The sequence below is a fragment of the Aotus nancymaae genome, unplaced genomic scaffold (genome assembly GCF_030222135.1).
Source record: "Aotus nancymaae isolate 86718 unplaced genomic scaffold, 86718_ANA_hifiasm-v0.15.2.pri h1tg000019l, whole genome shotgun sequence".
NCBI lineage: Eukaryota > Metazoa > Chordata > Mammalia > Primates > Aotidae > Aotus > Aotus nancymaae.
Genome location: NW_026988431.1, coordinates 49,769,155 through 49,788,808, shown reverse-complemented (window position 1 = coordinate 49,788,808; position 19,654 = coordinate 49,769,155). Strand labels below are relative to the sequence as shown.

At 35.1% G+C, this 19,654-nt stretch overlaps 1 protein-coding gene across 1 annotated transcript in view; it reads right to left on the bottom strand.

The window, feature by feature from the left end:
* Positions 1-19,654, bottom strand: part of LEKR1 (leucine, glutamate and lysine rich 1) — a 207,411-nt gene that overhangs the window by 111,114 nt on the left and 76,643 nt on the right. The window contains exons 4-5 of the mRNA XM_012447335.2: positions 13,040-13,159; positions 4,960-5,135 (exon numbers count right to left, since the gene is read on the bottom strand). Of these exons, the coding sequence (XP_012302758.2) occupies positions 4,960-5,135; positions 13,040-13,159 (296 nt within the window). The remainder of the gene's footprint in view (positions 1-4,959; positions 5,136-13,039; positions 13,160-19,654) is intronic.

The window sequence follows — 19,654 nt, the reverse complement described above, 5'->3', positions numbered from 1 at the left end:
GGAGGCTGAGGCAGGAGAATCGCTTGAACCCAGAAGGCGGAGGTTGCAGTGAGTTGAGATAATGCCACTGCACTCCAGCCTGGACAACAGAGGGAGACTCCATCTCAAGAAATATATATATGAAAGGAACAACCACTTTGGAAAACTCTTGGGTAGTTTCTTAAAATGTTGAATATACCCTACTATACAATTCAGCCATTCCACTCCTAGATATTTACCCAAAATCACAAAAATATCCACAAAAGACATATGTGAATGTTCAAATAATGGAAATGATACATAAGATATAGTATATTTACAAAATCAAAAATAATTATGTAAAATATATTATTAATTGCCAGAAGCAAGATTTCTCTGGCACAGATATGCAGATACTGGAAGTTAGAAGTCAGAAGTAAATTAAACGTCCAAAGAATATGACCAACACACTGTCAGTGCCTGCTCCATTTAATAAGGTAAGTTTTTTTTTTTTTTTTTTTTGAGACAGAGTTTCACTCTGTTACCCAGGTTTAAGCAATGCTCATGCCTCAGCCTCCCAAGTAGCTGGAGTTACAGGTGTGCACCACCACACCTGGCTAATTTTTGTATTTTTAGTAGAGACAGAGTTTTGCTATGCTGCCCAGGCTGATTTCAAACTCCTGAGCTCAAGCTATTGACTCATCTCAGCCTCCCATAGTGCTAGGCATGAGCCATCACACACGGCCTTATATAGATACACTTTTTACGTGTTTGTTATAATATTCCTCTATTTGCCTAAATTGAATTATTAAAGTTAAATTTCAAATTTAAAAGCATATTGTCATATAAAATGCATTTCTGAAGGCACACATTATGTAACAAAATTGTTAGTAAGTGAAATTGAAGTTTCATCGTTCAACATGATTTTTTTCCCAACATTTAACTATGAAAGTTTTAAAACATATAGAAAAGTTAAAATAATTGTACATTGGACACAAATATATGTACTACTTAGATTCTACAATTTTTATTTGCTTAATCACATAACTATATATCTATTAAACACTTTATACATCCATCAATTCATCATATGAATATCAAGGTAAGTTGCAGAAACAGATATACTTCTTTCATCATACAGATGATTAGAATTCAACATTTGCATAGATTTCTTTTTTTTTGAGTAAAATTTACCTACAGAAATATACAAATCTCAAGTACATCAATAGATTAGGTTTGACAAATGTATCCATCTGTGTAATGCAAACCCCTATCAAAATATAAAGAATTACTATCATCAAAGAAAGTACCTTTGTGCTTTTCCAGCCAATCCTACTCTCTGAGGCAACCACTGTTCTGTCTCTTCCCCACTGTAGATTAGTTTTGCCTGTTTCTAGAACTTCATATAAATGTATAAATGAAATAATACAACATGTATTATTTGTGTAAGGCTACTTTCAAGTAGCATAATATTTTTGAAGATTATCTACGCTACTACATTATCTGCAGTTCATTATATATTCCACTGAATATATTCAATTTTTTTTTAGAGAACCCATTCTACTACTGATGCATTCCTGAGCTTTTTGCAGTTTCAGGATATTTTGAATTAAGATTGAATAAAGTTGCTGAATATTCTCATATAAGTATTTTGAAGACATATGTTTTCATGTTTCTTGGGTAAATACCAAAGGGTGGAATTTCAGGATCTTTGGGTAGATGTATATTTAGTTTAACGAGAAACTGTGATATCTTTTAAGTGGCTGCAGCATTTTACATTCTCAACAATTTGCATAAGAATTCCAGTGGTCTACTTCCTCAGTAACATCTGCTACCACCAAACCGGTTCATTTTAGCCAATCAGATGGGCCAATAATGTTGAGCACATTTTGTGTCTTGATTGGCCATTCATGTATCTTCCTGTGTAGTGTCTGTTCAGATCTTTTGGTCATTTTTGAATGAATCCTTTTATTATTGACTTGTAGGCATTCTTTTTTTTTTTTTGAGACAGAGTTTCACTCTTGTTGCCCAGGCTGGAGTGCAACAGCATGATCTTGGCTCACCGCAACCTTTGCATCCCAGGTTCAAGCGATTCTCCTGCCTCAGCCTCCCGAGTAACTGGGATTACAGGCATGCATGACCATGCCTGGCTTATTTTTTGTATTTCCAGTAGCAATGGGGTTTCTCCATGTTGGTCAGGCTGATCTCGAACTCCTGACCTCAGGTGATCCGCCCACCTGGGCCTCCCAAAGTTCTGGGATTATAGGCATTAGCAACATTCTTTATGTAACTGGGACAACAGTTCTTGGTCACCTATTTTGTAAATATTTTCCCTGTGACTTAACTATTCATTTTCTTACTGATAGCTTCTGATGAACAGATGTTTTAATTTTGATAGTCTAATTCATCAATTTTCAATTTTTGTTCTTTTATAGTTCTTACTTCTATGTCCTATCCATGACATCTTCATTTATAATCACGTCATGAACCTATTTTGCTATATTTCTTCAAGTACTTTTATAATTTTATCCTTTGCGTTTACGTTTATAATTTGTCCTAAATTAATTCTCATGTACAGTGTGAGGTAGAAGTTGAGGTATATTTTTCTACATGTGTATTCAGTTGTTCCAGCACAATTTGTTGAGACTCTTTTTCCCAGTGGATTGTTTTGGTGCTTTTGTGAAAAGTTAACTGACTATATAAGTAGGGTTATTTACCAGGCTATCTTGTTCCATTCATTTTTGTTGATCCATGTGCCAGCACTATACTGATTTGATTACTGAATAAATCTTAGGTGATGTTTAGAATGCCATCTTTGGATTGTTTGAATACTTTTTAAAGAGTTAGCTTTTAAATTGTGAATTAGCTTTTTAGCTACATGTTTTTGTATTTAATTTTTTGGTGGTTAGAAATTATACTATACATTCTTCTTTTTTTTTATTGCATTTTAGGTTTTGGGATATATATGAAGGACATGCAAGATTGTTGCATAGGTACACATATGGCAGTGTGATTTGCTGCCTTCCTCCCCATCACCTATATCTGGCATTTCCCCCCATGCTATCTCTCCCCAACTCCCCACCTTACTGGTTTAAATAAAATAAATATTCTACCATGTCACATAAAATACAAATATAGTGCAACCAAATGAATCCATTTATCCCCGTCTCCATCCTTTAGGCTCTAGTTGTCATGTTACATTGATATGCTTCATAAACCCCACAATATAATAATTCTTGCTCTAAATAAGCATGTGATTTTTTAATTTAAAGGAAAAGGGGTCTTTTATATTTACTCATATTTGTCACTTATGGTGCATTTTATTCCCTCCTGAGGATGCTGGGGCTCCATTAATTTTTTTTTCAATGTTTATCTCTCTTCTTCAAATCAAATAATTTTTATTGATTTATCTTAAAATTCACTGACTTTTTTCTGTAATGAAATATGCTATAAAAGTCCATCTAGTGAAATTTTATTTCAGACAGTGTATTTTTCTATTCTTGAATTTCTCATTTTTAATAGTTGCTTGCTCAGATTTTCTTTTATTCATTACTAGTATATTTTCCTTTATATCCTTGAGCATTGTTATGATCACTAATTTGAAACCCTGGTCAGCTAATTATATTGTCTGAGTCAAGTGGTCTCTATTCTTTTGGATATAAGTAATTTTGAATTGAATACTGAACATTGTGGGTGTTATGTTATAGAGACTCTGGATCCTTGTTATGTTCTTCCAAAGAGTATTTATTTTTTTCTTGTTTTGTCTTAACAAGAGTTAAGCTGGCTAAATGTAAAGTATTAAATCTGTTTCCCATAGGGTAGGCGACAGCTAAAATATCAATTACTTTAGTTTTAGATGAACTACTTAGTGTGTTCCTTGAGCATATGTATTTCAGGAATAAGCCTGAGATTTGTAAAGAGTTTATATGCAAAATTTGAGCTCTCTTTCTCTGGCTTTCACTTTTCTGGGATATCCCCTTACTTCTCAGAGGCTGAGGTTGCCTTGTTCTCTATCCTCTAGTCTACAAATTTTGATCAAATTTTTAGCTTTCTTGCATGGAGCTAACTATACCCTTCCCTCAGTCCCATATCCTTAATAAGAAAAAATTCATTCACTGCCATCCTTCCTTTCAACATAAAAAAAAGTTAATGGACTATTTTTTTAGAGCAGTTTTAGGTTCACAGGAAAATTGAGCAGAAAGTATGGAGACTTCCCATATTGCCCCTTCTCCACACATCCACAACCTCCCCCACTATGGGCATTCTGCACTGGAGTAGTACTTTCTTACAATTGATGAATCAACATTATATTACTACTCAAAACTCATAGTTTACATTAGGGTTCATTCTTGGTGTTGTACATTCTGTGAGCTTTGACAAATGTATAATGATATGTCTCCACGACTGTAGTATTATACAGAATAGTTTCACTGCCCTAAAAATCTTCTTTGCTCTCCCCATTTATCCTCTGCCTGGAACTCCTGGCAACCACTGATCATTTTACTGTTCCATAGTTTTGTCTTTTCCAAAATGTCATATAGTTGGAATAATACAGTATGTAGCCTTTTCAAATTGGCATCCTTCACTCAGTGTGCCTTCTTTTAATTTTTGATACTCCCTCCATTATGTGTCTGGTTTCAGTCACTATTGTCTTTAAGTAGCTATTTTTTTCTAGAATTTATAGTTGCTATCTATAAGAAGACTTACCTAATATGAGCTACTCAGCCATTAAGAGAAGTTTTAAAAACAAATTAGTACCTTTAACAGTAACAAACAGACTTCTGGCCACAGTTCAAGATAGATGCATCATAGCTTATCTTAGATAAACCTATAATAATTAAATTTCAGAATTGAAATAGATCTTAATGGTCATCTACTCCACAAATGATAACAAAATGATTCCTGATTTCCATCAAATAAAATGAAATATCATTATTTCATTACTTAGGATGTATCATTTACCAAAAAGGAACAATTATATTCTAAATATATGTAACAAACCTGTCAAGGCTGTTTCACTCATAAATTTAATTTGCAGAAAAATTTCTCCTTTCAGTGAAGTCCAGTTTTGGTAATTATCATACACTTCATTTTTAATACTGATTAGCTCCCTTTTAGTAAAAGTAAATAATGAAAGAGTCTTATTCCAGAAATATTTGTACTCTGACAATCTTTGACTGCAAAGTAAAAAAAATTATAAGATTTTAAAAAATTGTAAGCATAATAAACATTTCTTCAAAAACAGTTTTAGAGTGATATAATCTACTAATTGGAGACAAAATTTGAAACCAAAAGAAGTTGGTATTCATGTTATGCTGAGACAACATACAAACTAGGAATAACTCAGGTAGACTGAAGTGTATGGTCACTCTAGCACATTTCCATTTTGCCATTATTTTAACTACAAAGAAAGATAGCTAACTACCTTCATAAACATTTATTCTAATTATATATATATATTCAACAGTAAACATTTAGTGAGGAAAATTAGGACAGAGCAATTTAGTCTTAGATCCTAAATGAGAATCTTAGAGTCTTATATAGCATTTGCCCCGCATAGTGTGGTTGGACAGGCAGTGAAAAATCTGGAGTAATAATAAAACAATTCAAAGTGACTGATGCAGTGCTTTTGCTTCATAACACTCAACAGCTCAAATAATCATGTTTTTTGTTATCTCAATGATTTTTATTACTTCAGATATTATGGTTTTAATTACCTTAATAATCAAGTACAGATATAGATTTGAGAGTTAGCAGCACAAAGGTGATGACTGAAGCCATGAGAGTATGATTATTGTGTCAATATTTATATCCCTGAGTAGACTAAGATCTATAAGGCAGAGGTTATATCTATATCTGTCTTGCTTATCACAGTCTCTTTAGCATCTAGCACAGTGCCTACTGCATAATATGTGCTTAATAAATACTGAACAAACGAGTAAATAAAATATGTTCCCCTCCTCAATTGGAGAAATGGAAAAGTGAGAAGTGCTAGGGTTAACACATTGGACAACACAAACATTTAAGGGATTGAAACTAAAAAAAAAATCCCTCAAAGGAGACAAACAGCTGCTAAGAGATGAACAGCACCAAGGAGCCTAAGCAGAATATTGAGGATTCCTCACAAAGGAATTAATGTTTAACAACCTGGAAGTAGGTATGAAAGCCAAAGGATTTAAGTGTAAATACAACTAAATAAGTAGAGATAAAAGGACTTGGGAGTGTTGATAAACCCCTCTATGTAAAAAATCCTAAAGAAGATACACACACACACACACACACACACACACACACACACGCAAATACTAGAAGTAAACAAATTCATCAGTCACAGGATACATGATCCATATGCAAAAATCAATTTTATTTCTGTAATTAACAATGACCACTCCCCAAAATAAAATTAACAGTCCTATTCATAATAACATAAAAAGAATAAAACACTTAGAAATAAATTTAATAAAAGAAGTTCAAGAAAACAAAACATTTTTGAGAGGACTAAAGATCTCCATGGAAAAATATAACACATTCATGAACTGAAAGATGCAAAAATTTTAAAGGAGAAATTCTCCCCAAATTGATCTACAGATTCAATACTATACCTATCAAAATCCCAGCAGGTTACTTTGCAGAAATTCACAGCTGACCGTAAAATTCATTATGGAGGGTCCAGAAGAGCAAAAGTGATTTTGAAAACAAAGAAGAAAGAGGACTTATACTTCTTGATTTTAACATTTAATAAAAACTATAGTTTTTAAGAGAGTGTGGCACTTATGTAAGGCATCCAGATTAATGAAACAGAACAGAATATTCAAAAATAATCTTTTACATTTATGGTGAATTAATTTTAGGCAAAGATGTTAAGGCAATTCAATAAGGGAAAAAATGGTCTCTAACAAACAGTTCTGGAACGATTGAATATCCATGTGAAATAGGATGAATTTAGATCCTTACTTCATATCATACACAAAAGTTAGCAGAAATAGATCACAGATCTAAGTAAGAGCTAAAACTATAAAACTCTAAGAAACTACAGGAGAAAATTCTTGTAACAGGCTTAGACAGAGTTCTTACATACATAAGCAAAAGCACAATCTATAAAACAGATAAATTGTATTTCATCAAAAATAACAACTTTTCAAAAGACATTGTTAAGAATATAAAAAGTAAGCCCGGGCAAGATGGCTACATAGGAACAGCTCCGTGTGCAGCTCCCAGCCAGATGGACACAGAAGTCAGGTGATTTCCACATTTCCAGCTGAGGTACCTGGTTCATCTCACTGGGACTGGCTGGACAGTGGGTGTAGCCCACGGAGGGTGAGCCGAAGCAGGGTGGGGCGTCACCTCACCCAGGAAGTGCAAGGTGCCAGAGAACTCCTTCTCTTAGTCAAGGGAAGCCATTAGAGACTGTTTCCTGCATGCTGGCCCAGATACTGCACTATTCCCATGGTCTTTACTATCCACAGACCAGGAGTTCCCCCCATTCCCTCCAGTACCTACACAATCACCAGGGCCCTGGGTTTCCAGCACAAAACTGGGCAGTCATTTGGGCAAAAACCGAGCTAGCCACAGTAGTTTTCATACCCCAAAGCCAGCGAGACAGAACCATTCACTCCCCTGGAAAAGGGGCTGAAGCCAGGGAGCCAAGTGGTCTGGCTTGGTGGTTCCCACCCCCACAGAGACCAGCAAGCTAAAATCCACTGACTTGAAATTCTCGCAGCCAGCACAGCAGTCTGAGCTGGACCAGGGCCATTCGAGCTTGGTGGGGAAAGGGGCATCCACCATTGCTGAGGCTCAAGTAGGCAGTTTCAACCTCACAGTATAAGCAAATCTGCTGGGAAATTCAAACTGGACAAAGCCCAACAAAGCCCAGCAGCTGTAGGCACTGTCTCACTAGATGTCCTTGCTGGGCAGGGCATCTCTGAAAAAAGGCAGCAGCCTGTCAGGAACTTATAAATAAAGCCCTCACCTTCCTGGGACAGAACACCTAGAAAAAGGGGCAGTAGTGGGTACAGCTTCAGCAGATGTAAACGTCCCTGCCTGGCAGCTCTGAAGAGAGCAGTGGATTTCCCAACACAGCATTTGAGCTCTGATAAGGGACATACTTCCTCCTCAAGCGGCTTCTTAGCACTGTATAGCCTGCCTTGGAGACACCTCCCAGTAGGGGCTGACAGACACCTCATACAGAAGAGCTCTGACTGGCATCTGGCAGGTACCCCTCTGGGATGAAGCTACCAGAGGAAGGAATAGGCAGCAATCTTTTTTTTTTTATAGAGATGGGGTTTCACCATGTTGGCCAGGCTGGTCTTGAACCCCCAACCTCAGGTGATCCGCCTGCGTCAGCCTCCCAAAGTGCTGGGATTACAGGCGTGAGCCACTGCACCTGGCCAGCAGCAATCTTTTCTGTTCAGCAGTCGCTGCTGGTGATTCCCAGGCAAGCAGGGTCTGGAGTGGACCTTCAGCAAACTCCAGCAGACCTGTAGTAGAGGGGCCTGACTGTTAGAAGGAAAACTAAAAAACAAAAAGAAAGTTTCAATGTCAACAAAAAGGACATCCACTCAGAGACCCCATCCAAAGGTCACTGATCTCAAAGACGAAAGGAAGATAAATCCATGAAGATGGGAAGAAACTAGCGCAAAAAGACTGAAAACTCCAAAAACCAGAATGCCTCTTCTCCTTTAAGGGATCACAGCTCCTTACCAGCAAGGGAACAAAACTAGATGGAGAATGAGTCTGATGAATTGACAGAAACAGGCTTCAGAAGGTGGGTAATAACAAACTTCTCTGAGCCGAAGGAGCACGTTCTAACCCAATGCAAGGAAGCTAAGAAACTTGATTAAAGGTTAGACGAAATGCTAACTAGAATAATCAGTTTAGAGAAGAACATAAATGACCTGATGGAGCTGAAAAACACAGCACAAGAACTTCGTGATGCATATACAAGTTTCAATACCCAAATCAATCAAGCAGAAGAAAGGATATCAGAGATTGAAGACTAACTCAATGAAATAAAACAAGAAGACAAGATTAAAGAAAAAAAGGGTGAAAAGAAATAAACAAAGCCTCCAAGAAATATGGGATTATGTGAAAACACCACATCTATGTTTGATCGGTGTACCTGAAAGTGGCAATTCCTCAGGGATCTAGAACTAGAAATATTATTTGATCCAGCAATCCTATTACTGGGTATGTACCCAAAGAATTATAAATCATTCTGTTATAAAGACACATGCACACATATGTTTATTGCAGCACTATTCACGATAGCAAAGACTTGTAACCAACACAAATGCCCCTCAATGATAGACTGGATAAAGAAAATGTGGCACATATACACTATGAAATACTATGCAGCCATAAAAAAGGATGAGTTCATGGCCTTTGCAGGGGCATGGATGAAGCTGGAAATCATCATTCTCAGCAAACTAACACAAGAACAGAAAACCAAACATTGCATGTTCTCACTCATAAGTGGGAGTTATGAGAACACATGGACACAGGGAGGGAAACATCACACAGTGCAGATTGTTAGCGGGTGGGAGATTAGGGGAGGGATAGCATTAGAAGAAATACCTAATGTAGATGACGGGGTGACGGATGCAGCCAACCACCATGGCATGTGTATACCTATGTAAGAAACCTGCATGTTCTGCACATGTACCCCAGAACTTAAAGCACAATAATAATAATAATAATAATAAAGATAAGCCACTGGGAGAAAATATTTGAAAACCACATTTCATATAAAGGACTTATACCCAGAATATAGAAATAACTCTTACAATCACATAATAAGAAAACAAACCAATTAAAAATGGGCAAAATATATGTCACTAATAAGATATACAAATGATTAACAAGCAAATGAAAAGATGCTCAACATCATTAGTAATTTCAGAAACATAAAGCCACAAGGAGATACTATTTTACATCCACTAGAATGACTAAAATAAAACAGACAGACAATAATAGTAAATGTTGACAAGAAAAGGGAGAAACTAGAAGCCTCATTCATAGTGTGGGAATGCAAAATGTACAGCCACTTTGGAAAACAGGTTGGCAGTTAAAAAAAATTAAATATAGATTAATCATATGACCTAGTGATTCCACACTTGGGTATCTACTCCAAAGAATTAAAAACATATGTACACACAAAGACTTGTATATGGATGTTTATAGCAGCATTATTCATAAGCACCAACAAGTGGAAATAATCCCAATATCCATCAACTGGTAAATGGATAAATAAAATGTGATGTATCCATACAATGGAATCCTATTCAGCAATAAAAAGGAACAAAAATATGGATAAATGCCACAATGTGAATGAACCTCAAAAAATATAACTAGTAAAAGCCAGATATAAAGACCACATATTGTTTGATTCTATATATCTGAAATGTCCAGAAAAGGGTAAATCTATAGAAAGTGAAAGGTTAGTTGCCTAGAACTGGAGGTCAAGAGAGAGACTGACTGAAGATGGTATGAGGGACTGGAAAGTCTTTTTTGGAATGAGTCAAGTATTCTAATATTGGATGTGGTTGCCAATCTAATAGCTAATATTGGTGGCACAACTCTGCAGGTTTATTAAAAATAACTAAATTGTCTTAAGATAGGTGAATTTCATGATATGCAAATTATATATATCTCAATGAGGATGTTTTTAAAAAGGTATGGGGTAATAAACTATGGGATCAAGGATAGAAAACAAAGCCAAAATATGGTTGGGAAAATTTACTAGCATCCTTAATTAGGCTGAAGAAGTGAAGTGAAAGTGAGAGAGCTGCAAGAGAAATTTTTGAAGCTGGCATTGAAAATTTCAGAGATGACAAGGTCTAGCTTTACAAATAAGAAAATTTAAAGGATAAGTACTCTATATTTCAAATAATTTATAAAAGTTTCACAATAAGAATCCTCTAAAAGTAAATACTGCTAGAATATTTCAAATATGGTCTGATTTGGAATACTGAACTTATACACAACTTTATGAAGTGAAGTATATGTATTTCATTCAGGTTTTTAATATCTATTTTATAGGCCTTCTACAATTAATTTGCATTTTCAAAAGACACTTTATTCTGAGTAGCAGATGTGATGAGCCAATCAATGTGTCAACTAATGTGTGGAGCCCTTGCAAGACACAGGCTGGAAATGAAGTCAGGGAAAACATAGAACACGAAAGTATACTTTGCTGGAGGCTAGTGATTAAGCCCAATTGTAATTAATCAAATGAGAGAAGAATTTTAAAAAACTTCAAAACATAGTTCACTGATCTACTGAATGTTCCTTTTGGGCTCCATAAATAAAGATGACACATCTGAGTAGAAAGCTCATGTTTCTTTCCCTTACCTCTTTTTTTTTTTCATCCCACATTTGGCCCAGGAATCCTGTACCTCTTCAAGAGAGATTCTAAGCTTCTTTTCTTTATCCAGATAAATCACTAAGTTTTATACCCTAATATTTTTTAAATAATCAATAATCTAGCTTAAAATCAACTTCTAGTAATGCACCAAAGTCACTGAACTCTACAAATTTGGTTTGATTTTATTTTTAATAGTATGCCTTTTTTTCTATGGAATGCATTATATCTACTAGTGAGAGTATAAATAAAGTCAATAATTATTTCTACTCATTATTACAAACTGTGATTTGTACTATCTAGTTGACTAGTTACTTTCAAAATTGTTTTTAGTATGTACTATTTTTAGATAAGTCAGATCCCAGACTACTAATTTGTGATCTTTTAACTAAAAATGATCAAAAATCACAGATCTATAAAAACATGTGAACAAAATAATCTGTTAAAAGTATAACTCAAAATGATGACAAAATTAGAATACAGAATAAAAATAGCACTTCCATATATATGTCCATATTTCTTCAAAATTTTAAAATACTGAAGATAACATGCAAAAATGAAAATAATGAGGATCAACTTTATTAGTACCATAATATCCTGAAGCAGCAGTAATTATATGATCTAGTCCCAGTCCAGCCTTTAAAGGTCAAACTTACCATCCATGATGGCATTAGTGGATAAAACAGATGGGACTTTTGCAGCAGACATGGGCCAAAGCTATTACAGAAGTCAAAAATGAATACTGATAGTCCTGATTAAAATACAAAAGTTGGGATCACCTGAATGGCATTATCCTGTTGGTTCAATACCAGATTTCTAGGAAAGGATCAAGGGAATTTCTGATGATAAAAAAATTTTTTATCTTGTTTTGTGAGTGGACTTCACATATGCATTCATTCAAAACTTATGTATTGAGCATCAGTTATGTGCAAGGCATTTATAAAAGGTAGATGGTTCAATAGGTTATCAGATAATGCATTAAAAATTATTAGTCTACAGAATGTTTTTCAGAATATTCCTAATATTAGATAAAAAACAAAAATCTAACATTCAAAATACTCACCCAGCATATTTTTTTAGTCATCTTGAACCTATGTCATTTGCCATGTTGAATTAGTTTATTTCCTTCCCTTTTCTAAGAGCTAAAAGTTATTCAATTTAAAAAGGAATTATTCTTTCTCATAAACATTCTCAATATATTCAATTCACTTTTTAGGAAAGAAAACGAACTTCCTAGTTTCTTTAGAACACTGGATTTTATCTCTAAGTATTATAAATCCTCCAAAGATTATAAAAAAGCAGAATTAACATGCTTTACACTGGAGATTTCTGAATTTAAGGAGTATGTTAATATTATTTAGGAAGTTTTCCTATTCGGTTGCTTTTCTTGTCACTGGGCTATCACTCAGGGGATCAAATAGACAAAGAAATATTGGTGAAGAGGGAAATTAGTTACCGTGCTTTCATTCTAAACATCACCACAAAATAAGAACAATAACAGGGCACTACTAGAACAAGGCATATTCCTAATTTAAATTTAATTAGTAAAATTATTCACTGAGATAATGGTTTAAATAAGAGAAAAGAAAATGTAATGCTGTTTCGCTTTTCTCAATCACACCAGATATAGAAATCATATGACTAAAATGTGTTTGGCTATTCACAAAGTTAATATTAAACATATCTTTTTAATCTTTATAATTTTCAGTTATTTAATCTTACCTGAAGATGTCTGATTGTCTACATTTAATTTTTAATTCATTTTGCAAATGACTCAGTTGCTTCTTTACTTTCTGAAATTCATTTTGTTGACTTTTTAACTGCATGCCTACATCATAAATTCTAAAAATATAAACAAACATCCCTTAAGTATTCCTTCATATGTATTAATTTTAAATTAACATTTAAATGTACTTACTTTTAATGAAAATGAGTAGAAGAAGAAACTAAGCCTCTTATATATGCTATATGAATGTACAGAAAAAATATGAAGAGACCAAATCTTGGACATCAATCCTGGGAAGAAGAATAGAATTTATGGGCAAGGGAAAAAAGTAAAGAATACTGAAGAGAGGCAGAACTAGATTCTTTTTGTATTGTTCAACTGTTTACAATGAATATATATACATAAATATTGACCACAACATAAAAATATTTTCATTTAAAGTAATACATGTTCAAATTTAAAATGTCAAATATTACTGCCTTAGTTCATTTTGTGTTGCTATAAAGGAATATCTGAGGCTGGGCAATTTATAAGGAAAGGAAGGTTTATTTTGCTCATGATTCTGGTGGCTGGAAATTCAAGACTGGATGCTGCATCCAGTGAGAACCTCATGCTGCTTCCACTTATGGTGGAAAGTGGAAGGGGGCATGTGCAAAGGGATCACATAGTAAGAGAGAAAATCAAGGAAGCCAACTCTTTTTTTGTGTGGGGCCTTTGGTAAGAAGTCATTCAGAAGAACATGAGTTAACTTTTGGTATTTTAGGATCAAAATTAAAATTTAAGTGTATAACCATGAAAAGTAAAATTTACATGAGGAAAAAGATACCTGACATTTTATCTTCTTGGTAACACTAACTCACAATGTCCAAAAAGTAACATTGTAACATTATAAACTTGATCTACTATATCATAACAATGGGATATTGTAATATAGCTTAATTAATTAAAAAGACAATGAGATTTGTTAGTGTGTAGTTGCTATAAAGTTATTAATCTATTTCTAAGATAAATGTACAGAAATATTGGTTACCAAGAAAACAGATTTTTTATCACATATAATCAAGCAATTGAAAATGAACTGAGGCATTACATTCAGCTGTGAATAACAGGAAGCATTAGAAATTTCCTGATAAAAAGGAAGGTGCTTCTTCTTGCATGAAAGTCTTGGGTGAGACCAGTCACTGCACAATGCAGCAGAAGAATAAGCTCCCACTTAGTTGGTTTTTATGGCAGCATGGTTGCTGTTCACCTGAATCAAGAACAGAGTCACTATCAGTAGGAACAACAAAGCTTATAATACAAAGTAGACCTTAAATCAACTCAATCTATAGATTAGGGGAGTTGAGCATCAGAGAATATTTCCAGCCATGACTATGTGAATTAGTTCTCTAGTAAACACTTCATAGTTTCTGTGGGGGGACAGGAAGCAAAGAAAGGATGCATCTTTAATCTGGGGCATCCGGGGACATCTCCGGAGACCTACAACTCTGAGAAAAGAAAAGTCAAGTGATTTGGAGTGTACTCTCGATTAGCAAGCCAAACAATAAGGATAATGGGCTGAAAGCAGGTGGCCATGTGCCTCTCCTTGTGCTTTAACAACCAGCTATGTTGGGAACTAATCCATTCTTGCCAGAGCAAAAATTCCATTCACTCACAATGGAGGAGATTAATCTATTCATGAGGAATCTGCCCCTACAACCCAAACACCTCTGACTAGGCCCTATCTCCCAACACTGCTGTATTGAGGACCAAATTTCATCATGAGTTTTGGTGACGACAAACCACATCTAACCATAACAAACACTAAAAGCGTTATTAAAAAAAAATAGTAACCATGTGCCTCTACCCCAATTCTCACTGTCAAAGGCAACTTTTAATGTTTTTCCCATTTCTCCTGCTTACCTCCATATTACTAAATAACATATTTACACTGATATTTCCTAATATTTAATTTTATATATTTATTTATGTATCACTATATATAGTGATATATTTAATCACTATATATAGTGATACATATCAGTTAAGATCTAGTTCTGCTACATATAACTGAGACCTGAATATGATGGCATAAATATACATATAATCTCACATAAAACAAATGCATTAGTAACCAGTCCAGTGCTAGTATCATAGCTTCATAATGTTATCAGAGCCTCATATCCTTCCTACGCCTTTGGTCTACCATCTTTGGTATCTGTACTTTATTCTCATAGTCCATATGGTGGTGAAAGCTTCAACCATTACATTCCCATTCCAGGTCAGCAGCTGAAGAATAATGGCCTACTCCATCACTTTTAAGTCAATCTCCTTAAAGTACCACTGAATACTTCTACTGAACTTAGATACACGGCCATATTTAGCTGCACATGCAGCTGGAAGGTGTTGTCCTTTAAAGATTATCCCCCAGATATATTCATAGTTTTGTTACTTAGAAGGCAAAATAAATGTTGGGGTAGGTAGCTAATAAGAATTTACCATCCTACACACCTACATACTCTTCTCTTAATCCTTCCAATATAGTTAAATCAGCACTTTTTATTAAATTATATTTAGCATTTACATTGTTGTTCACTGTGAGCCATATATATGCTATGATTACATTTCTTTCTTATATAACTTTTTGTTGTCTCTGGAATTAAAGATTGTCTCCTTTTCTCCTTTCATTCTTTTCTGGGTACCATATTTGTTCTTCTTCCGTCTTGGACAGAGAGGTAATTCTTCTCCCAACACCTTCAGACACAGTAGATAATCTTTTCAAATCATCTCTTTTCCAGGAGGTAGCCTTCCGGGAGCTCTCCACCCGCCTGCTCTAGTCTGATTTATGCTTAGGCTTGACTACACAGCTGTCATCATGAGACTTCCCTTCTCCATCACTTCTGGAACTGTCCTCATCTCTCTTTCATGTCAATTTTCCTATACCTTGGTTCTGAAGTTTTCTTCCTTCTTGGTTTACTCCTTGGAGCAAATCGTCCAGAAATTTCCTGTTCATAGGAAGTAAACTTGAGACTCTGGATGTCTGAACATGCTATTATTTTATCTCAGACTGGACAGTTTGGCTGAATAGAAAATCACAGATTTGAAAAATATTCAGCAGAAAATTAGGACACCATTCCATTGTTTCCTAACTTCCAGTGATGCTAATGAGAAATCCAATGACATTCTCATTTATATTTCTTTGTGTGATATATGGTGGCTCCCCCAACCTTCCCCCTATTTCAGAAACTTTTTCTGAGAGAAAATTTTTCACTTTTCACTTGGGATCCTTCAATCTGATCACAATGTATCATCATGTTAATTTTTTGTCATTCTCTGTGCTGGGTCCTTGGTGAGTACTTGCCTTAGAAACTGATTTCTTTAGTTTTCAGAAATTTTCCCATAGGGAGAATGATGCTTTTCTGTCCATTTTCTGTTTCTGTCTGGAACATCTTTCTATTATTTTAAATGAAGAATTTCTTCAACAAATCTAACTTTCTTATACTTTTTCTATCATTTTACCACTTTTAACTTTCTGTTCTCTCATTATCTTCCATCCTATTAAAGTTTTAACTTTGGCTATCATACTCTACCAAAAATCCTTTCTTATTCTCCAAAAGGCCTTTTTTAATTGCCCCTTTTCTTGTCCCATGAATACAATTTATATTTCTTTGGGGATATCAATTCTAGTATGTTTTTGAAGTTTTCTTCAGTTTGCTGTGTTGCTTCTGTTTCCTTTTGAGACTTTTTCTTTGTTTCACTTTTTGGCTTTCATGTTTGATGCTCTGCTCATAAGTCTGATAATCCTTTGTTGTCTATTTATAATTAGCAATGAGGTACTCTCACAACCAATGTCATACCAAATGGGCAAAAGCTGGAAGCATTCATCTTGAAAACAGGAAGGAGACAAGGATGTCCTCGCTCACTATTCTTATTCAACATAGTATTAAGAATTCTGGCCAGAGTAATCAGGCAAGAGAAAGAAATAAAGTACATCCAAATGGTTAGAGAGGAAGTCAAACTATCTCACTTTGCAGATGACATGATTCTGTATCTAGAAAACCCCATAGTCTCAGCCCAAAAGCTCCTTCAGCTGATAAACAACTTTGGTAAAGTTTCAGGATACAAAAATAACATAAAAAATTCACAAATATTCCTATACACCAACAACAGCCAAGCTGAGAGCCATATCAGGAATGCAATCTCATTTACAGTTACCACAAGAAGAACAGAATGCCTAGGAAAACAGTTAACCAGGGAGGTAAAAAATTCTCTACAATGAGAATTATAGAACACTGCTCTAAGAAAGCAGAGCTGACATAAACAAATGGAAAAACATCCCATGCTCACGGATAGGAAGAATCAGTATCATTAAAATGTCCATACTGCCCAAAGCAATTTAGATATTCAATATTATTCCTGTCAGACTACCAACGATATTCTTCAGAACTAGAAAAAACCTGAAAGTGATGGGGAGAATGAAACCAAGCTGGAAAACAGTCTTCAGGATATCATCCAGGAGAACTTTCCCAGCCTAGCAAAGCAGGCCAACATTCAAATATAGGAAATACAGAGAAAACCACAAAGGTATTCCTTGAGAAGAGCAACCCCAAGGCACATAATCGTCAGATTCATCATGGTTGAAATGAAGGAAAAAAATGCTAAGGGCAGCCAGAGAGAAAGGTCTGGTTACACACAAACAGAAGCCCATCAGACTCAGCAGATCACTCATCAGAAACCCTACAAGCCAGAAGAGAGTGGGGACCAATATTCAACATCCTAAAAGAATTTTCAAACCAGAATTTCATATCAAGCCAAACTAAGCTTCATAAGTTAAGGAGAAATAAAATCCTTTACAGACAAGCAACTGCTGAGAGATTTCATCATGACCAGGTCCACCCTACAAGAGTTCCCGAAGGAAGCACTAAACATGGAAAGAACAAACAGTACCAGCCACCACAAAAACATACCAAACTGTAAAGACCATCGACTATGAAGAAACTGCATCAACTAATGGGCAAAGCAATCAGCTAGCATCAAACGGCAGGATCAAATTCACACATAATAATATTAAACTTAAATGTAAATGGGCTAAATGCCCCAATCAAAAGACACAGACTGGCAAACTGGATAAAAAGTCAAGATCCATCGGTGTGCTGTATTCAGGAAACCTATGTCACGTGCAAGGACACACAAAGGCTCAAAATAAAGGGATGGAGGAAGATTTACCAAGCAAATGGAGAACAAAAAAAAAAAAAGCAGGAGTTGCAATCCTAGTCTCTGATAAAACAGACTTTAAACCAATAAAGATCAAAAGAGACAAAGAAGGGCATTACGTAATGGTAAAAGGATTAATGCAACAAGAACTAACTATCCTAAATATATATGTACCCAATACAGGAGCACCCAGATATATAAAGCAAGTTCTTAATGACCTACAAAGAGACTTAGACTATCACAGAATAATAGTGGGAGACCTTAATTGTCAATACTAGACAGATCAATAAGACAGAAAATTAACAAGGATATCCAAGACCTGAACTCAGATGTGGACCAAGTGGACCTAATAGACATCTACAGAATTCTCCACCCCAAATCCAAGGAATATACATTCTTATCAGCACCACTACACACTTACTCTAAAATTGGCCACATAATTGGAAGTAAAACACTCCTCAGCAAATGCAAAAGAACAGAAATCATAACAAACAGTCTCTCAGACCACAGTGCAATCAAATTAGAACTCAGGATTAAGAAACTCACTCAAAACCACACAGCTATATAAAAACTGAACAATGTGCTCCTGAATGACTACTGGATAAATAATTAAATGAAGACAGAAATAAATATGTTCTTAGAAACCAATGAGAATGAAGGCACAAAGTACCAGAATCTTTGGGACACATTTAAAGCAGTGTGTAGAGGGAAACTTATAGCACTAAATGCCCACATGAGAAGCAAGGAAAGATATAAAATTGACACTCTAACATCATGATTAAAATAACTAGAGGAGCAAGATCAAACAAATTCAAAAGCTAGCAGAAGGCAAGAAATAGCTAAGATCAAAGCAGAACTGAAGGAGATAGAGACACAAAAAATTAAGAAATCTCAGACCTAGTTTTTTGAAAACATCAACAAAATAGATCAACTGTGAGCCAGACTAATAAAAAAGAAAAGAGAGAAGATTAAAATAGATGAAATAAAAAATAATAAAGGAGATATCACCACCAATCCCACAGAAATACAAATTACCATCAGAGATTACTACAAAAACCTCTATGCACATAAACCAGTAAATCTAGAAGAAATGGATAAATTCCTGGGCACTTACACCCTCCCAAGACTAAGCCAGGAAGAAGCTGAATTCCTGAATAGATCAATAACAAGGTTTGAAGTTGAGGCAGTAATTAATAGCCTACCCACCAAAAAACGCCCAGGACCAGACGGGTTCACAGCTGAATTCTACCAGAGGTACAAAGAGGAGCTGGTACCATTCCTTCCGAAACCATTCTGAATAATACAAAAAGAGCAAACCCTCCATAACTAATTTTATGAGACCAATATCACCCTGATACCAAAACCTGGCAGAGACACAACTAAAAAAGAAAATTTCAGGCCAATATCCGTGATGAACA